The following is a 21,601-nucleotide window of genomic DNA, read 5'->3' as shown; positions in this document are numbered from 1 at the left end:
CAAAATTATTACCATCACTGTGTGCCAACTTTGACTCTTTACTCTTTTTATTAATTCAACTTTGCAACTCAAACATAAGCACGTGAAATGAAGCTTAGCATGCAAGTCAGAGATCATTTAAGTCCATGTTAAAGTAAAAACGTGTATTAAAATTAAGAGGAAAAAAATCTATGTATCCTAAAATCATCTGGACCTTTTATAGTATAAAGGATTTTCCAACAATAGTGCTGATGTGGCCCCGACTCTGAAGTCCCTGGCACGGTGCATTTGCAGTATCAGGGAGCTGAAAGCTGAGATCACGACACCTACCTTGCTTTTGGCTTCTATGCGTAGAACACGACTGGTCTTTGTAATTGGGTCTTCATGTCCCGTTTCCTCGAACAGTTTGCCTTCTGCAAATTTATATGTGTAATATTTCGGAGGTCTTATTGGGGAGCAGAGCTGAAAGGGGCAGTTCTTTGGGTCAGAACTGGTGTCCATTATGAATCCACAGGCCCAAGGAGGGAGCTGAAGAACAAACAATATTTTCACTAATTAATATTGAAGTTTCTGAGTCTGCTCCAAACAACACCACGTGGATATCTACTTTCTGTTATCACATGATACATCATTTGAGAATTACTTCATTGTGACAAAACAGATTTCAAGTGAACAAATCAAACCCTATATAAATTACCAATAAAGGAAAAAATGCAAAAAAAAAAAAAAAAAGAAATGCAGGAAATGGGTTTATCATGACTCCAGATTTAAATGAAATTGCTCATATTTATTTGGGAATACAAACCTGGATGATAAAATAACCAAATGGCTAGGAATAAGAGCAAATGAAATAACAGTCCAACCCCAGCAACAGCCCTCCGCCCTGCTCTTACAGAGCCCCTCCAGTGAATGTTTTCAATGATTTTCCCACCAGTCCTTACCCCGCTGCCTGGACAGCCAGTGATGAGAGTTATTATTCCAGGGCTACAAACGGGCTCAGCAGCACTAAAGCATTTACAATTTGTTTCTAACTTTAGCTTCGAGGCGAACCATTGTGCAGAACAAAACCTTTCCAGGCACAATGACTCAGAGAGACTCGTAGCTATTATGCTCAAGATCCTTAACTTTAAGAAGAAAGGAAAGGAATCAAAATTCCTTCTCTTAGAGCAGCAGGGTCCAGCCTCAAGCCTTCCACTAACATCCCACTTACACCTTTTAAACAAGCCTGGTAAGGAGGTGGACAGAGTGCCCGGAAGGTACTGAGAGTAAGAATGTGAAAGGAAAAGTGCTTTCTTTTTCTGAGTAATTGTAGAAAGAGCAGATGCCTTAGAAAACCAGAGGTCTCGGCACCACCTCGCTGGCGGGCACTGCTGCCCAATACAGAGCATCACGATACAGACTCTCACCTGCAGAAACCACCGCCAGAGAGCACCGTGGACAGGCACGTTTCCCCAGGGAACCCAGGGTCTATTTCCAGGGAAACTAACAAGGACACACATTTGGGAAGGATCTCTACTTGTAAGACGAGCCTCGTAATTGTCAGTGTAAGTACAAGATCCCTTGGCCCACAGGGGCACAAGGTTTCTTCCACCTTTCGGTAAAACTTAACTATGACCATGGAATATGTTGTTTTAGCTTTAGGACAACTGGTACCAACAGATCAAAGTCTGGGCTTTTCTAAAACTAAGAGACCAAGGTTAAAGCTTTAATCATAACAAGAACTGTTGCTAGGCTATGGACTCTGAAATTTGTCCAGGCAGTACAGAAATATTAGCTGTCTCAAGGGCATCTTAAGCCATGGTTCCCACTGAGCTGTGTGATGGACTGAAAGAAATTTGGCCCAGAAATAGACTCTCTCGCAAATAAAGCTGATGACAGCATCCAGCAAAACATTGCTTGGGCTTGGGGGTGGGGGTGATGTATGGCTTAGTGGCTGAGTTTGTCCAGTATGTTCAAGGCCCTGGCTCCGCCCCCTAGTATTACAATATAGCATTTTCAATTTACCTTCCAGGTATTGCAATCAAATATTTTTCTTTTTTTTTTAAAATAAAAAAAATCAGAAAATACTGATGACATGATGACCAATGATAAGAAATAATACATGAAAACTTTAACATTTCCATCGCTAGAGATTGTGTTTAGAAAGATCTTTTGGTCAAGTGTCCACTAGACATTGATGTTTTACATGGAAACATGTTATTAACTACTCACACTGGGGCTAAAGATTTTGTCCTTTATCTAAAGCATGGTCTACGGGTTTTTATCAGTGTTATCCAGCATCATGCAATAATACAATTACGTTTAAGTAGTACATGGCACGTCCTCTCTTTGATGAGGACCTAGAAGAAGATTCGGGGCACAGCAGGTACCTATAGTTTGAAACAGGCCAGAGAGTGATGAGATACTCGATACAGCAGAAACCAAAGTCAGCATCTGTTGTGAAATGGCAAATGTGTGTGTGTGTGTGTGTGTGTGTGTGTGGATACTGTTAAATGAGAATACTTATTAAAAATAAGAAAAGGTCATATTTACTTCCAAGCGTTACTTAGTCTTTGGGGTTGGGATAATAGCTCAACTGGAAGAGTGATTGCTTAGCAGCTCAAAGCCTTGGGCTCAAAGCCTGGCACCACATAAAACCAGGTGTGGTGGTCCATGCCTATAATCCCAGCACGGTTGGTTAAAAGGGTCAGCCAAAGAAACCTACCTTGGCCCTGAAGCCAGAGCCAGAGAAAGAAACACACCCTGGCCCTGAGACCAGAGCCAGTGAAACACACCCTGGCCCTGAAACCAGAGCCAGTGAAAGAAACACTTTAGCCCTGAAACCAGAACCTAAGAAACACACCCTGGCCCTGAAACCAGAGCCAAAGAAACACACTTTGGCCCTAGAATCAGAGCCAGGGAAAGAAATACACCCTGGCCTTGAAACTTAGAGCCAAAAGGCTAAAAAGGGCCAGTGAAAGATACACAGTTTGGCCCTGAAACCAGAGCCAAATCTGCCCCTGACCCACTAAACCAACCAATCCCTGAGCAGGAAAACTAACCAATCCCTGAGCAGAAAACACTCTCCCTGGAGAAACTCCGCCCCTAAGAAACCCTATACAAGCCCCTCTGCCTGCTCAGTCATGGCTGTCCTTTTCCACCCTGGTGGAGGCAGCCACTATCCTGTACTCCTCCTTTCCGAATAAATCTCTTCCTTAAATGGTTTTGGGTGAAGATCTTCTTTTGCCTGCACTGAGCAGAAGAACCTTTGCTGAGATGTTCCCTTGGGAGAGGGGGAGGGGAGGTGCTGAGCAGAAAAAAAGTAGTAACTTGTGGCCAAAGCCAGAGGAGACTGCTACATTTCTGCAGGGGCTTCCCCTTAGCAGAGTCAAAAAGAAGTAACATCTTGGGCGGAGCGGAAGAAGAAACAATAGATTTGTAGAGCTCAGATATAACGGCGAGGAGCAGGATTGCTACACCCTGCAGGGAGACCATCCCTTGCCACATTCCAGCCTCAGTGTATAGCCTGACTTCCTGACAAGTCAGGATATCGTTCCCTCCAGAGCTGTAACACTCGAAAGCACGTGGGAGGGGGAGGCAGGAGGAACAGAGGTTCAAGGTCAGCCTGGGCTATACCAGCCCTACAAGTCTAATCTTAGAGCAGAAAATCTCTGCACGGCATTCCCAATTTTCTTGATATATATAATTGTAATACATACATTGCTAGAAATAACATATTTTTCCCATCCCTATTTATATAGACCACAATGAGGATATACTGACAGATTTCCAATCACAGCAGATGGAGACTGGTAAGTTTTAGGCCTCCTGAAGGCCTCTCCGCATCAGACCAAATCAGGAAAAGCCCAGGTTTAAGGGGTAAAGTGCTCCCGGGCAATTCCCCTGCCGCCCTGAGCCCCCTACGCCCCAGAGGAGAAGGGAGGAGACCAGAAAAATCACGAATCTGTTTTCTAGGACGCAGCTTATATAACCCCTGTGGGAGTGGTCTTGAGCCTCTCTGGGGGAGGAGCTGTGTTTGGCGGGCTCTGAAGGGGTGAGTTTGGGGAGGAGCTGTGTGAGGTGGAGCTCCCACTCAAACAGAGACTGTAAGCAAAGTCCTGAAGCGATGACCATTTTTATTTCAGGACACCTACACAGACATCTAAGAGACTCAATGTTAAACTTAGCATTTTGATTTTTAGGGAGCCGCTCCACGATTCTAATGGTTACAGGCTCCCATTATTTATTTGTATCCGTGTAACAATCCTGAAATTCATCTCCCTGGGTCCTGTTTGCTCCAACCTTTACTAATACAGTTGCCTAATAATCTCATGAAGTATAACTCCAACACCTCAAACTAAACACTAACTGTTCCCTTCATTATAATTTATACACACCAGTCACATTTAAAAAGCATCACGTCCTAACTTCTTCCTCCAGAAATGTAATCTGCTTTAACAAAACATATTTAAGAATCGGTTCCCTGAAGATATATGGACTTCAGCTTAGAGCTGTGTTTGCATGGCTTTCTCATTCTTGGATACGACATATTAAATTTCTATTTAATACTGCACATTAAATTCCTATTTATCCATTCTAGTTTCTCTATCCTACAAAAGCTTTTCTGAGCCATAAACTCTTCCCGTCCTGTAAGTTCTACATTTTATTTTTGAAATCTCTTATTTAAAACTAACTTATGCTTTGTATTTTGATGTTTGTCTAACATCATAAAACACTTAATTCATTAAGGCCAGATGTTTTATTCTACTGTTTTACTATTCCATGATGCTGTATATGACATCTTGCACACAGGAGTTCAATAAACAGCCATGGAGTTGGCAGGACTGTATTTTAATAGGAGTTCTGACAATACCGGAGTGTTATTTAAAAAGGCTTAAGCTGCTTGCTGGCCAATCCACTCAATAATTCTCTCCCTATCAGGGAGAGTCAGGACCACCTTCTTCTCTTCAGGGCTTACAACCTTAATTCACTTAATGCTGCTTTCACAATGGACAGTAAGGTTGCCATTCAATCATTCATTCATTCATTCATTAGGTTCATTTCTGGAGGCATTTGTTCATGCCTTGGCAGCCACAGACAGTGTTAACTAGTTAGACATGCCATTTTCATGGAGACCAGTGACACCCATGTACTGAAAGGAAGCAGGTATGTACCTCATGGATAAAAAACTGGCACAGAGAGGCGATACAGATACAAGCATGTGCTGGAAATACAGAGATATGATACTGCCCTTCTGGGGTGTGGCCTGGGCAGGCAGCCGTCAGTGGCTGGGTACTAGCTACCAAGTAGGTCTTGGTTATTGCCGCTCCACAGACGATAAGATCCCTGACCACAGAGCTATGTAGAAAGAAAAAACACAATGACCCTTGACTCTATTTCTGAAGTCCACTGGTTTAAGTAAGACTGCATTAAAAACAAGGTCTCTCGGGGCCTGGAGAGATGGCTCAGAGGTTAAGAGCACTGACTGCTCTTCCAGAGGTCCTGAGTTCAATTCCCAGCACCCACATGGTGGCTCACAACCATCTGTAATGAAATCTGGTGCCCTCTTCTGTATATATAATAAATAAATAAATCTAAAAAAAACCCAAAAAAACAAACAACAAAAAAAACCAAGGTCTTTCAAAGCATATAATATAAATACAATATAAATTATATTTATATTATATAAATCTAGACCTGATAAAAAGCCAGAGTGCTAAAATCCATGTAAATTAAATTTCTTTTAGGAGAAGTACATGGCATTCCAATTTCGATGCTCTGTTAAGCTGAGCTGTGTTTCTGTTGCAGGTGGACGTACCTTTAGCGAGCGAACGGAGTCATCCGCCAGCCCGATGACGTTAACATAGAGGAGGTTGCTGTGCTTGAGGAACAGGACACAGTGATCCTTAAACATGTCCATGTCTATGACCTTGGTATTTCTCTTCATTGTGAAGAACAGATCCCAGTTCATGATAGCAGGGGCGTCGGCTGCGGTCCGCATCAGCTGTACGAACAAGGTTAGAAGAGATCTAGGTGACAAGACACTAACTAAGTCTCAGCCTTCAGGGATGAAATCACTGAAAAGGGACCAAACTAGCTGTCACTAGGAAGTCTGGATCACGGACAGAGTATGAATGTCACCACTTTAGGCCAGGTTAGCAGCTGGAGAGACAGTCAACCAGTGGACAATGGATGCATTGGTATGTCTGCCTAGACTAATCCAACTGCCAACTCACAATCAGGACTTAAACTGTGCTCTGTTAGGCCAACCAAGTTTGGTTTTTACAACACAAACAGCACAGAATGTTTCATTTACATGCTTTAAATACAAGCATAGTAGGTAGACATGTTAGCTGTAAGGGAAGAGAAATAATGGGAGGGAAATGGGATTGACAATGTACAGGAAGGCAGTGTCAATCACACACTTAAACCCTCCCCCATTCTCCCTTGTAGCAAGGAAGGTTGGCGATCCCAAACGGGAACGAGCAGAATGGAGAACTACCTTGAATTCTGTAGGTTCTCCAACATTAGTGAGGATGTATAATTCATCATCTCGATGTTCAACATAGTAAAGGACCCCATGGATCCTCTTCTGAATCAGTACTGGTGGGTCCCAAGGGCTCAGGCCATCTATCAACCACACCTCGGAAGTCGTCTTGTTCATAATGTTGAGGGTGAGGAAACGGCTGTCTTTTGTAAGGTAGAGGAAAACGAAATAGCTAGAAAGGAAAGAAACAGGGTTTCGTTACGTCACTACTGCCCTGGCTGCAGACGTGGGGTTTGGGCAGGAAAGTCCACTTTCCCCTTCTGGAATATTATCAGCTATGTGAGAGGTAAGCCTCAGATGATCCGACTATTATATCTCCATACATATATTTACATAAAGGGTACGTTTAGAAGTAGGAATATGAGCTGGAGCTGAGCTAAAAACCCTGGGAGACATTTGGAATCAATGGTGTCATCTGGAATGGCTGTCACTGTCCAATCCTTAAGAATCTCAGGTGGAATGTTACAATATACTAAAAACTGAACAAGAAATGGTTTTTTGGAGGGCTAGATGGATGACTCAGCAGTTAAGAACACTGGCCGCTCTTCCAGAGGACCTGGGTTCAATTCCCATCACCCACATGGCAGCTCACAACTGGCTCTTAACTCCAGTTCTAAGGGAGCCAATGTCCTCTCTTTGCCTCTGTGGGCATGCATGTGATACACAGACACACATACGGGCAAAATACCCATACGACAAAATAAAATAAAATTTAACAAAGAAAGAAATGGTTTATACAAGATCGATTTACAAGCGTCTGTGAAGCAATACTAGAACTCTTCACAGGCTAAGCCTTGCAAGTGGAACAGGGGTTACTTCTAGCTAATTCTTTTTCTTTCTTCTTTTTTGTTTTCTTTTGGGCTTTTGAGACAAGGTCTTACTATTTTCTCTGGCTATCCTGGAACTTGCTCTGTAGACCAATCTGGCCTCGAACTCACAGAGATCCTCTTGCCTCTGCCTCCCAAGTGCTGGGATTAAAGGTGAGTGCCACCACACCAGGCTCTAATTCTCTTTTTGGAAGAGTTAGGTTCCAACATAAAAGAGAAGCCATGGGTGAAGAGCTAAATAACTGTCTATTTTGCTGTTTACTTCCCATAAATCTTTAACTGTCTGTGTAAAACACATGGATTTGTAAAACATTACAGATGTACAACTAAAATTCCTCCAGGAATTACTAAACTGTCAAGCGCCTGGTATGAGCAGCATACCAATAGGACATATACAATACAGTCAAGGTTACTCTGAGTCTGCTGCACGGGATCCTTGGGTTTGGATCTTCCTTGCTTTTAAAAATTCAGTTCTGTTGTTGGTGAATAGTATTTCTGCCAGGTTAAAAAAAATGTGTGTAATGGTGTGTGTGTGTTGGGGGGAGGGGGGACGTTAGGGAGGCATGGATGCTGACTATTCCATGACTTAAAAATCAGATTTTCTTTATTTAGCATAGATCTTTCTCTTCAGAATCCACATTATGCAGTTTTCATCAGAATATATGGATTCTATGCTCTAGAAATAGAAATATTTGAAAACAAAGAGTCAATATTTAAAATGCATTGATCTTTAAGAATATATTAGCAGGCACTTCCTTGAACATGAATTTAGGAGACATCCTCCCATCAAAATGACCAATTGTTTTTAAATAACCAACAACTGAAGTACTGTGAACAAAACTGATGGAAACCTTGGCTGACGGGAGCTCTCCAGGGCCATACTGATAACTTTTTAGAATCAGGTATCCCAAACTGATAGAATTTGGCAAACTCTATAGATTAGTTCTAGGAGGTAGAGTAATAAAATACTAATTTTCTCCAGTTCTCGACACTTGAAGACAACCAGGTCACTACTTTAGATAACGGGGGAGCCATTCTGGAGAAAAGAGAGCAGCTGCAGTGTTGCAGTACCTCGGGTCCTTTTCTGTGTAGAAACGCTCATTGCGTCTGTTTTCCCCGAATGTGGCTCGATACACATCATGGCAGCGAAGGTTCCTCTGGAAGGTGTAGAACAAGACATCTTCATCTTCTTCATCCTTCACCCATTCTGAAAGGAAGGGACGAAAGGAATTAGACACAGCTACCTGCATACTGCTTTTGAAAGGGTGCAGTACCCAAGTGTTGAATGCCAAGTGGAGAAATGTGGAAGTCTGTCCCTGGAAATCTGCGTATAGCATAAACCTGTGTTTACACGTAAGTAGAGAACATAAAACACCACTACTGTTCCAAGGTTTCCATTTCTTAGTGTATTCAAGCACCCAAAGAAGGACTCATATTCAGTGTTAAAGAAAGATATTGGTAAAGTTGCATTTGCTTTTGGGAGATGGCTGCTTAACTGAAGAATCACTAATCCCTTTCTCTCCCACTGTGTTCAGTGTCTGCTTCCAGGGAATAGGGCAGCTCAAGCTACCAAACACATTTTAACAGAGGCTTTCCTTTTCCAGAACCTATCAATGGAGATTTGCACACAATCACATCCTGACTGCCACCTGGCTGACAGTCATTGGGAAGTCATGACTATAGGATATGAACTCTGATCTTAGGGGTTGGATGCACAAATATATTTCTTATATATTTCTTATTTCATTATGGAGGGCCTGGGGAGAAACAGGGGTATCTGAGTCTGAACCTCTAGCACTCACATAAAAAGCTGTGCATGCTTGTAACCCCAGAAATTGGGGGGCTGAGAGATGGAGCACAAGGGCTTCCTGGCTGGTCAGTCAGCCTAGCTAAAATGGGGAGCTTCTGGCTCAATGACAGATCCTGTCTCAAAGCACCAAGGCAGGGGATATGAAGGAAGTCGCCAATGTCCTATTCTGGCTGTCGCAGGAACAAGCATGGGCACCTACAGCTGGCTGCACACTCACATGCATGCAACACAGATGCAGACACAGACATACAGACACACAGACATGAAGTGAGAGAGAGAGAGGGAGGGAGAGAAACAGAGACAGAGAGACAGAGAGGATGACTCGCACACACGAAAGAATGCATTAGGTGGAATATTTCAATTTTCAAGTCAATGCCAAAGCATCTAATAAACCATTCAGAAAACCATGGCAATGTAAAAGGAAGACAAAGTATGAACATGTTCAAGATGGTGAATGATAACATTCAAAGCTAGATCTACTACTAAAACTGTCGGTTTCCACTGACGTCAGCTCAACACGTTCCAGTTTCTAGGAGCAACTCTGAGAAACGTGCTATAATAGATCTCCATGATAACATGTAATAAAAAATCAACCAAGTTTAAAGTGGTATAAAATATCAAGAAGCAACAACTGTGACATCTTAGTCTTCATAATAAACTGGTCAAGAACTACTACATAACAGAATATCCATATGGGACTTAGATGAGAAGTGTCTTAAAACAGATAAGCACTACTTTATTTAAAGTGTGTGTTATTTATCAGTGACTGTATGAAGTGTGTGTGAACACAAGCACGTGTGGGTCGGGATGTGGGTGTGAAGGCCAGAAGACAACTTTCAGGAACTGGCTGTCTCCTTTCACCATGCGTCCTGGGGATGAACACGGGCCAGGCTGTGTGGCCAGTGCTCTTACCCACAAAGCCTCTCGTCAGTTTGAGTTATTACTTTTTAAATTTTCGTTTATGTATATATGTGTGTCTCCAGATGTGTGTCCGTTGGATCTTCCAAGAGTTAGCGGTACAGGTGGTTGTGGGCTGCCCAACATGGGCACTGAAAACTGACCCTGGGTCCCTTACAAGAGTAATATACATGCTCCTAGCCACTGAGTCATCTCTCCCGTCCCCATGAGCACAATTTAAAAGTGACCCATTCAGATAGATAACTGAAGAAGGGAGTATTTCATAATACAAAGTCCATCGGAATACGTGGAGTCCAGAGAGAAATGGGCCAGGCCCTGATCATCACCATCTCCTTCCCTACTGCAGGCGGGCCAAAGAGTTTCAGAAGTGCGAGGTGCTCGCTATGGCTGCCTTTTCAAGGGACTCGACTTGGCGGCTTACCAAAACTGGACACGTTCTGGAAAGAAGCTTCCATGGCAGGCTGATCACTGAGCTTCACAACTATGCAGGTGGATGTTTCAGAATCCTCAGTCCTTATCTTGGCAGCCACATACTTCTCATCGGGAGCAACTCTGATAGAGTCAATGAAGGGCTGGTCCAACTTAAGTTCCTCCAGATTGAATAAAACTTCATAATTATCGCTGTCCGCTGCGTAAAGGAAGGTAGGAAAAGAGAACTCCACAACATACACTTGTAAAGAATTTAAAATTGTATCTTAATGTTTTACGTTAACATTCCGAGGCCAAATACTGATGTCCTTCTACAGTAAACTATTAAAAAATAGTTTACTCGATATTATTCTATTATAACCTATGAGCTACTGTGATAGTCTAGTCCAGTGGTTCTCAACCTTCCTAATGCTGTGACCCTTTAATACAGTCACTCATATTGTGGTGACCCCCAACCATAACATTATTTCATTGCTGCGTCATAACTGTAATTTTGCTATGTTATGAATCATAATATAAATATTTTTGGAGACAGAAGTTTGCCAAAGGGGTCGTGACCCACAGGCTGAGAACTGCTGGTCTAGTATTTACTGACTATAGCACTTACAAAGAGTACAAAAGACACACAGAGTGTACGCGAGGTGCCTGCCTAGCACAGCACTGAGACACAGAACATACACAAAACATGCTGGATTCCGGCTCCACTCTCCCTGTTAATGCTTCGGAGCGTGGTTCTTAACACTACCTTAAGTCAACCCAGACATTAAGAACCAATCATTGAAAAAATTTACAAATAATCTTTAAGGAATCTATTCTAATAGCTTTGAGCAACTACTGTGAAGTTTCCTGCTAAAAATGTGAACCCTGAAAAGCCAGGCCATCATTAAAGGAGAATTGTGGTCTGCCCCAAATTACCTTCTTCGTCTTTGGAGCGAACCAGGCAGCAACCTTCTTGATAATAAACAAAACCGCCATGCTTAATCTGACAATGAAAAGAAACAGGACTTACTAATCATAACTTAATTATTTAAAGGATGGCTACTTCAGATGAAGGGATGAGACCTATTGTGATATATCGTCAGAGGCAGATCTACTGCACTACATGAATGAATATGAAATGGACCATTTTTACAACAAGTAGCAAGAAACAGCTTCCCTACGTTCAGAATCGCTGGCGATTTCCAATACACAAAAGCAAGGGCAAAGCAAAATCTATGCTTATTCACCTAAAGCCTGTACAGTGAGATGCCATTAACGATGTCAAGTGGCATCTTGAAGATAATCCAAAATGATAAAGATCAGAAAACTGTGGCCGGCTTGAAATGCCAATCGACATTCCGGTATCCTTCCTTTTGAAATCACTGCCATCAACTGTGCAGTACTGACTTGATTTTACACAGAGTACACTGTGCTGTGACAAAGTGTACACACTGTGAATGCCAGTGGATTGACTTATTCGGTTTCAGGTGGCTTAAGACACCTTATATGAGTGGCATATTTGGAATCTGGAATTGTTACTGCTCTTTGTATTAGACTATGTATGGGATTTTCTCTTCTAATCTCTGGCCTGTTTTCCAGTCTTACTAAAGACCTTCGATCTCTTTGTTCAATTTATTTCAACTCAGTACTTATGACTGAAAATTATAAAGTGATTAACTGTATACTTAGCTTTATTAAAGCGATTTACTTTTATAAAAATGTAGACACAACATGTAAATACTTTTGAAATAATACAGAAATGTATAGTTTTACATGTACCTCTTCTTGGAATCTCTACAAATTTACACTAGAGCTGTTGTTCTCCAACATCTACCCAGAATTCATCTATTACATTTTATGCTTTATCTTGTTTTAATTTTAAGGGCGTTTTGTCTATTGTTTACAGTTGAACATGCTCAGCACGCTGGAAGGGCTAAATGCAACAAGACTGTGATGTGACGTTAAGTCTATGAACTGTAAGGTAGCTCGTTTGCCTCTGAACCGACAACGCATACGGTTCTCACAAGAGATGCAGCGCGGCTTACCTCGGCATTGATGATCTCGTATTCTTCTTGTGGCTGTGTTTCCAATTTTGTTCTCACTTTTTCAAATGCATCCATGTTTTCAGAAAGGGATTTTTCGTTTTCTGGCTTAATAGGCAGAAGATCCTAGGAACATTTTTGGTGGTATGATCAAAATTTTTCAAACTCAGGGGGAAAGTCTTTGCTTCTTATAATTGTACTTTTCACACAGGTATTACATGAAATGTGCTCTTACAAATTTTGTTCCTTCTTAAGTGCATCAAAAAAGAACAAGACACTTGATGCATTATAACAAGTGTATGAGTCCTTAAGATACTTCTAAAAGCACTAAGAGGCCCTGACAACATCAGAAACATTACATACAGCTAAGGAGGAGAGAAAATGCTTTGAACTTTTACATATTTAATCAAGATGAGAGGTGGGGGGAAACCCTGTTGAGTTTCATAAGTACTGAAACACACCCTAAAAGGAGAAGATATCAGAGAGGAAGACACTTCTTAGCTAATAGATGTTGGCTATCAATTTATTCATAGAACAGTTACAGAATTTATTCTACTTTATTACCACATTTTCTTATGTTGTTGGATAGTAACTACAAATATTAATAGAACTGTTTATCAGATCAGAAAGTTAAATAACAGCTTATAAGACAAGGCCTCCTTTTTTTTTTTTTTTTGAGACAGGGATTTTCTGTGTAGCCCTGGCTGTCCTAGAACTTTCATGTAGACCAAGCTGGCCTTGAACTCACAGAGATCCGCCTGTCTCTGCCTCAAGTGCTGGGATCAAAGGCGTGCGCCACCACCGCCCAGCTCCTCCCTTCCTGTTTAAGAGACAGTTGATTATAGAAAAGGAAGGAAAAGCAAGGGGACATAAGGACATTTAGTAGAGATGGAGAAGAAACCATAGAATTGCCCACTGTGCCTTGTTAGGGCAGTGAGGTGGGCATTCGGGGGCCTCCTGGTGAGCAGGGAAGGACTAGATGGATCAACACTTGGAAAAGGCTAAAACTGCCCTATTAGAAAAACCTTCAAGAATTCAACACTCTACTGCTCTGCCTTGTTTAAAAAAAAAGAATTTCAGTCAAGATGCCGTATTCTTAGCTCTCTGCCAGGGATGCCAACTGGACAGAGATGGAGCCAGAGGCACTGAGCTGTGGGTGGGGACACCAGCAGCTGATAGATATTTACTGCCTGAGTACATTCATGGCAAGCTACCAATAATGTCGGTAATGTAAGCCACACGAGTTTGTATCATAAGCAGTTTACAACCTCAAAGTAAACACAGCAAAAACAGAAAACTTATCAAAACAGACTAAATGGACAACAATCATTTTCACAAAGTTGTTCTTTAAAAATTCGGGGTGGGGGATGCTTTAATGGTTTGGATTAGATTTGAATTAGTAATGTCAACTCTCAGGGTAACTTTCTTGTAAAAACTATTATGTATTTATTTATTTAATGTTGGGGGCATGTGGAGGTCAGAGTAACTCATGGGAGTCAGTTCTCTCCTTCACTGCATGGGACTGAGCTCAGGGGGCGTGTCTTGGCAGCAAGTACCTTTACCCAATGAACCATCGCCTCGGCCTCTCAACTTCTACTCTCAATTCTGTATAGTTGATTTTTTTTTTTTTGGGGGGTCTGTTTTCAGACAGGGTTTCCCTGCGTAACCCTATGGCCTTGAGCTCACAGAGATCCACCTGCCTCTGCCTCCTGAGTTCTGGGATTAAAGGCATGTGCCACCAGTGCCTGGCGAAGAAACTTTCCTTTACAGATGAAAACTAGCTAATGAACGTGGAAAGTGTGACAGACTGATCATTTGAAGAGCTCTGGTGAACTGAACAGAGCTGGAACCATCAACAGAGTTAAACTCACTGGGCCAGAGTAATGCACATCAGCCACACGGCACCAGTTACTGCTTACGGAAGGAATAATGTCCCTTTAGTGACGGACACAACTGGCAGCTAATGTTTTAGCTAAAACAATCATTAACAGTGGGTCAAATGGCACTGTATCTCAATTAGAGAGGACTGAGAAGCCCAAGAACAGAAGAAACTGAGTGTTTCAATGAAACTGCTTAACAAAGAAACCGAAGAGAGAAACAAGAAGATAAAAATCATTCCCCATGCCCAGAAACTCACTAAAAAAGAAAAATGTATGGTAAATGTCAAGGAAAAGACAAAGAATATTAGATATGAAAACCATGGTATAATTAGTTATAATAGAGATGAAAAGCATTTAAAATATACTTTATTAATTATTTGAGAACTTCCTACATTCACATAACTGTCATCTTGATCATATTTATCCATCAGATCCACCTCCACTTCTCCAGTCCCTCCCAAGTTCATGTGCAACCCCGTTTGATACCCACTGACTCCACATCTCTGTGGCCCACGTACTCCTTACTACGGTGGCCATCCACTGGAACATGCTCCACCTAACACGGGCCACACCCTTAAAGAAAATGGGCTCTCCCTCCCTGCAGGCCATTAACTCTCATAGATCCTCAGTTGGGGAGAGGGCCTGGGAGTCCCTTGCCTCTCTATGTTAGAATACTGACTGGCACTATAGTGACTGTGCATTAATCAGTGCAGTGGTCCCCAAAATCGACTCAGGACATAAAACAGTTACATCAGGAAATAACCATACAGAAGGTAGTCAGTGTTTAAAAAATCGAAAGAAGATGCCAAGGCCAGATGCTTTCAAAATTACTTTTCTTGAACTAGATATGGTGACATATGCCTATAATCTGAGCACACAGAAGGATGAAGCAGGAGGATTTTGAATTTGGGATAAGTCTAGGCTATACAGAGAAATCCTGTCTCAGCTATTCCCTTAGCCCCCCATAGTCACAGGGTAAAAAACTTCTCCTATTCAACTGTTTAAGAAAACAGGAAAACAGAATTACTCAATTTACTTTATTAGACTAATGTAATCGTGATACTAAGATGCAGTGACAACATATATTGGAGTCTCTTCCGACTGTCTACAACCCTCTGCACAGGATGTCCCTGTGGTTCGCCTCCTTCCATCCTACTTGAAGTCTATATTCACATGCCATCCTATCCCGGAGTCCACCCTTACCGTCTTATTAAAGTAGAATGTGCTTGCTTCCAGTCTCTGACCCCATTCTTTCTTTTTGTGTTCCCTCTTGTACTGATCTCTTACAACTCATTATTCCTTTTGTTTCATTTAGCCTAGGCTGGCCTTAAATGTCCCCTTATGCTATGTAGCTGAGGATGACCATTGTTGGACCAGCCTGACTCCATCTTAAGGATGAAAGCCATTTTGTTATAGGGTCACAAGGTCATATCTGTTTGCTGCAAAATTCAAGTCAATTGTACTTTAACCTGTTTCTGGAATTCGACAAGCTCCCCACCCTGTGGAGTTTGACTTACACTTTGAATGTATCCTGATAGACAAGATGTTCTGTCAAATAATTCTTAATGGTTCAGCCAAGTTCCTATGTGACCAGAGTTCCTCTGGAACCCCCCCAACTCTTGAAAACCCCCTAGTCTTGCAGTTTTTTGGACTATATAAGCCCTACCCTTTCCTGTGTTTGAGGCTATATTTTCTCCCCCCCTCCCTCCCCCCCCCCCCCCCCCCCCCCCCCCGGAGCTGAGGACCGAACCCAGGGCCTTGCACTTGCTAGGCAAGCGCTCTACCACTGAGCTAAATCCCCAGCCCCCAAGGCTATATTTTCGAATCCCACTTTAGGGGAGTCTGAAAATAGAGCCTGCTTAAATTGACTGAAGAACCTAGGCAATGGTCTTTACTCTTGTTTGGTGGGATTAGCCCCATGAGCACCTCTCCTCCAGTCTCTCTCTCTTCAGGGCCGAGACTGCAGGAGTTGGGACCATGCCCAGCTATGCTGGTTGAACCCAGGGCTCCATGCACGCTAGGCAAACACCAACAGAGCTACATGCCTGGCCCTCACTAGATGATTATCTTTATTTTACAATGACATTTCTATTGAAGACACAGATTCAAACTCCATGAAGGCAGAGATCTTTGTCCTACTTCACTGATCTGATTAGCTAGAATAGCACTAGGCACAAAACCTAAGCAGGGAGAAGACAAGACTTTTCTGAGGGGGACAGTCTGAGCTTTTGGGAAATACTAGTGAGAAATTATGAGAATATTATAAGACAGAAGGAAAAGAACAAATTCACCCCCCCCACACACACTGCTGCCAAACAGGGGAAAAGAAAATCAATCTTGGGCTTGGTATTAGAGCTTTTACTTGACACTGAACAGACCCTTGGTTCAGCCTCCACCACCTCAAATCAGCATCGACACAAAAACCAATCTTAAAATGGGATCAACCTATTATTTCTAAAATGCACAAAACAAAAACACTCACAGTAATCATTCCAAGCAGCTGTGTGACTGAGTGGGTTCTCCGTGAGAGTGACTGGGTGACCCATCACTGAAAAAGCCGACCAATGTCATGATGAATCATTCTTTAGTCTTTGTTGATCTTTATATCTGTTTATTATGAGTGTGCACATGTGTGGAAGTCAGGCAGCAATGTGTAAAAGTGAGTTCTCTCTTTCCACACCTGACTTCTTGAGATTGAACCCAGGCCTTGCCCTGGGGTTTGGCAGTGGATGCCCTTAGCTGCCGAGCCTCCTCACTTAACCCCAAAAGATAAATCTTGAGGTCCTCTGAATAAACAGAAAATAATTTATAAATTTGAAAAATGCACTTAAACCTTAAAAAGAAACTTCCTCCACAGTTTCTGGTAGTTGTCTCATGTAAGACATTAAATCTGTAATTAACATACCTGAGATATATATATATGTAAATTAAAATACAATGTATTTATCATTTGTGAATTACTATCAAGCTTTAAAATTCTAATTATAGGGGCTGGAGAGATGGCTCAGCGATTAAGAACACTCCTTACTCTTGCAGAAGACCTGGGTTCAATTTCTAGCATCCACATGACAGCTCACAACTGTCTGTAAGTCCAGTTCCAGGGGATCTCAAACCCTTGTGTGGCCTCATGGACACCAGGCATGCATGTAGGCAAACACTCATGTGTATAAAAATAAGTAAAGCTATAAAAAAGTAGGCCTACTCGAGGCATAAAGTTGGTCCAGATGTGTGCTAGAATTTTGTGATTTTCAGCAAGTTAGTATGGTACATACCTTAAACTGTAGGGTATATTCTGTAATCAAATATGCTGAGATTTTTGAGCAGTGGTTCTCAAACTGGGGGTCATGACCCATTTGACAAAGCTCTATCTCCAAAAATATTTACATTCTGATTCCTTTTTTTTTTTTTTTTTTTTTGAGATAAGGCTTCTCTGTGTAACAGCCCTGGCTATCCTGGAACTTGCTTTGTAGACCAGGCTGGCCTCAAACTCACAGAGATCTGCCTGCCTCTGCCTCCGAGTACTGGGATTAAAGGTGTGTGCCACCAAAGCCCAGCTACATTACGATTCATAACAGTAGCAAAATTACAGCTATGAAGTAGCAATGAAGCAATTTTATGGTTGGGGGTCAGCACAAGGTGAGGAACTGTATTAACGGATTGCACGCAGCACCAGGATGGTTGAGAACTACTGTGTTAGAATGAAACTTCTCATGTGGACCACAGAAGGGTCCCAGTAGCTTTGTGTCCATTTAGTTCAAGTTCTGTTTTAAGAAAACATTTGCAAGGACTTTAGGATTTAGAATCCAGACAAATATTGGATCCTGTCAGTGGACCAAGGAATGGCCTGTGAACTAGAGGAAATGGAAGAGAAAATACAATGTGGAGAAATGACCAAGTGAAGCCATCCCTGTCATGGAGTTCCACTCTCAATCCTCACAAAATTGCCAGACTACACTTTTCCCTAGCCTGAGATTTCCTTTAGCGGTTCTCTTTTCTCCTCTCTTCTGACGATCTGAACCATTAGTTATCACTAGCAATTCTTAGAAACTGCAAATCATAGCTTCAGTGAGAAGCTGTCTGCTAACCTATTCAAGAGGCCAGAGCTGGGGGTATGGCTCAGTGATAAAATACAGTATTTGTTAACCAATGGTGAGGTGCTAAGCTTCACCCCAAGCCTTACAAAGACCCGCCCCCCCCCCCCAAAGTACCTGGAAATCAAAAGACATAGACAAATGACACATTTAACAGAAGGATTTAAGTTCTCTCCCCCAATAACCACCCTATACAGAGTTTCTCTGTGTAGCCCTGGCTGTCCTGGAACTCAGAGAGAGATCTGCCTGCATCTGGGTTTAAAGGCATGTGCCACCAAGCCCTGCTAAGTTCTTTCTTATCTTTTATATCTTGTTCAAACTGTCCTGAAGTTATTTATTGTGGGAAGAACAGTAGAAGAAGGGATGGAAGCTAAGGACACCCGGTCTCTGCTCTGACACTGTCTTTGAGCACGGCAAATGTGAGTGTAATGGGATACATCTCACCATCTGGTGACGGCGCTATGGAAACTTCAGGCACTGGCCAGAAAAGAAAGTTACAACTAATGAATTAGCATTAGAGCAACAACCCTTATCACCAAGGACCTCCAGTTTCTAAATATAGATGCAGGGTCAGTGGTGGACAGGCATTGCGTTTCAGCTACCTAAGGAACTTAAAAAAAAAACCCAAAAACCAAAAAACCAACCAGACTTCTGGCTGGAGTGATGCCTATAATCCCAGTTACTTGAGAGGCTGGGGCGAGAGGACTGTATGTACAAGAGTTCTGGTGAACGAACACAGACCTTGCCTCAAAAATAAAGAAGAAACCAGATCCTTAAGCCCCAAGCAACCGACATTCTAATCAACAGAAATGGCTTGAGATCTAGAAATCTGCACTTTTAAAAAGGTCCCAGGATTGCTGACACACATCTAGATCACAGAAGTTGGTACTGAAGAATCCCAAAGTTGTCTGGTAATTCGTGGCCAAGGTAACAAGGCATAGTGAGGTTTGTGTGTTGATTCTGCTTGTTTCTGAGTGAAGAAAGCGAGGAACCCTGACTAGTCTACAGCCACAGCAGTCCTGGCTCTCTTCCTTTCCATCGTTTCTATACACATACTGTCCCCTCTTCTTCTTCAGTCAATTTACATAAGTAGCGGGTCTTTAAATAGACCTGCTAAAGGCCTTCTACTTTACAATAACCTGTAAGGGTGGACAAATTTGGAACTCAGACGAACCTGCCAAAAGAGAGAAATACGCATTTTTGTCCCCAGAGTATTTTCACACCTATGGGGTTGGGGTTATCCCCCCCCCCCCCAGGGTTTCTCTGTGTAGTTTTAGCGCCTGTCCTGGATCTCGCTCTGTAGACCAGGCTGGCCTCGAACTCACAGAGATCTGCCTGGCTCTGCTTCCCGAGGGCTGGGATTAAAAGCGTGCGCCACTGCCGCCCGGCCTTTATGGGGTTATGTTTAAAGAACTTTCTCAGGTCTCGGGGAGCATCGTGAGCAAACACTCCAGTGTTGGGATCATTTTGTTTGTCATGGAAGGAATGGTTGAAATATAAAAATGTAAGAAAGCAGAGCTACTCTGTCAGGGGAGGAAGCTCCTGAAAGAGCTACTGTTTGTAGAGCTGCCGCCAGCCAGGTCAGTTTCGAGGAGCGGGAATGCATGACCAAATTAAAAGTTGCCTCAGAGACAAATGGCTTCAGCGACAACCTTAGCGTATGAGCTAATCTCGCAGCTGCTACTCTGGTGGTAACTCCTGCTTACTATTTATAAACCAAGACAAAATGACAAAATGTTCTAATCGTGGTGCAAAACGAGGCAACCAAAGGCACAGTGCAGTAGGTAAAATTTTACACTTTATGAAGATAAAGTACGGCAAGTCTACATTAAAAACCAAACCAAACAGAAAAGGAGGGTTGAAAGTTTCTAAGTGTGTGAAGTGAAGAATCATAGAGCCAAGCCAAATTGCTGAAGGAAAGCAGTTTAAAAGACTGAGCTGTAAGAAGCCCAGGAAGAGGAGAGGACTAACATTAAAAATGAAAGGCAGAAGTGTATGTGTACCAGATAGTTATAAGCTAAGAGCAAAAACTGAGGAAAAGCTAAAAAAAAAAAAAAAAATTAGGTAATAAGATTAATTTAGAAGATAAATCACTGAGTGCTCACCAACAGACGGATAAACAGAATGTAGATTATATAAATGGTATGTTATCTCTATAAAGAGGGTTGAAGTTAGGATACATTGAGGATCCCTAAAAACATTAGCAGAATCAAACAAACCAAATAAAGAAAAGGTAAGCATTGTGTGCTTCTGCTCATCCAAAATATCAGAATAGGCAAATTCATAGATATAGGAAGGAGATTAGGTGCCCCAGGGCTGAGGGAAACAAACTGTTGAAGGATATTTTGGGAGAGGGTCATATGGTAGGGTTTTGGAAAATGTGGTGATAGTTGCATTGTAATACCGTGACTGTAACTAACGCCACTGACTTCCACACCAGAAGTGGCTAAAATGGTAACTTTTAAAATATATAATTTACCACAATGAGAGGAAGCCGAGACAGAGTACAAGAAAAATCACCATGCAAGAAAATGATAAAAGAACGCTAGAATATTGTATGGTTAACACCCTCAAGTGTGGTGTAAGGAACCTCAGGAGCATAATTATAAAGGAAAGGACACCTGTCAAAGAAGCAACAGGGTGAACAGCCTAATTTCAAGTCAAGTATGATGACCATGTAACGTGACATCTTAAGGAGGACACTTTCGGGAGGACGAAGGACTATTAATAATTGCAGAGGGCCAACAGGTGTACAGTGGGCCTGTCTCAGGCCAACGGGAACGTAATGCTGTTCTCTATATAAGTGCAATCAGTTCCTGAAGGCTGAACTCAAGTCCATAGTTGGGGGTTTGGCAGAAGTATAACAGTATTTTCTTGAGGAACACAAGTTGTGAGAAATGCACGATAGTTTTTCATTCTTTTTATAAAGAAATAGTATACAACTACATGGCATTTATTGAAGTTTACGAATCATACAAGACTTAGCATATAATAGGTTTTATTAAGAGGTATAATTTGTAGTAATTTTAGGTATTATATTCTAGTAACTTTAGAAACCTATATTTTACAACACATTTGCAGGCACAATGTCCTAAGATCAATCAATTTTTATGAATCTAC

At 42.0% G+C, this 21,601-nt stretch overlaps 1 protein-coding gene across 2 annotated transcripts in view; it reads right to left on the bottom strand.

The window, feature by feature from the left end:
- Positions 1-21,601, bottom strand: part of Prepl (prolyl endopeptidase like) — a 31,901-nt gene that overhangs the window by 8,180 nt on the left and 2,120 nt on the right. For both annotated transcript variants that reach the window (XM_059248565.1, XM_059248566.1), the window contains 7 exons: positions 12,514-12,636; positions 11,405-11,471; positions 10,482-10,688; positions 8,404-8,539; positions 6,461-6,677; positions 5,777-5,962; positions 310-507 (listed from right to left, as the gene is read on the bottom strand). In XM_059248565.1, the coding sequence (XP_059104548.1) occupies positions 310-507; positions 5,777-5,962; positions 6,461-6,677; positions 8,404-8,539; positions 10,482-10,688; positions 11,405-11,471; positions 12,514-12,636 (1,134 nt within the window). The remainder of the gene's footprint in view (positions 1-309; positions 508-5,776; positions 5,963-6,460; positions 6,678-8,403; positions 8,540-10,481; positions 10,689-11,404; positions 11,472-12,513; positions 12,637-21,601) is intronic.

Source organism: Peromyscus eremicus, chromosome 22, assembly GCF_949786415.1.
Source record: "Peromyscus eremicus chromosome 22, PerEre_H2_v1, whole genome shotgun sequence".
In the NCBI taxonomy this organism is placed as follows: Eukaryota; Metazoa; Chordata; class Mammalia; order Rodentia; family Cricetidae; genus Peromyscus; species Peromyscus eremicus.
Note: the sequence above shows the minus strand (reverse complement) of the source record. Positions and strands in the feature narration are given on the sequence as shown.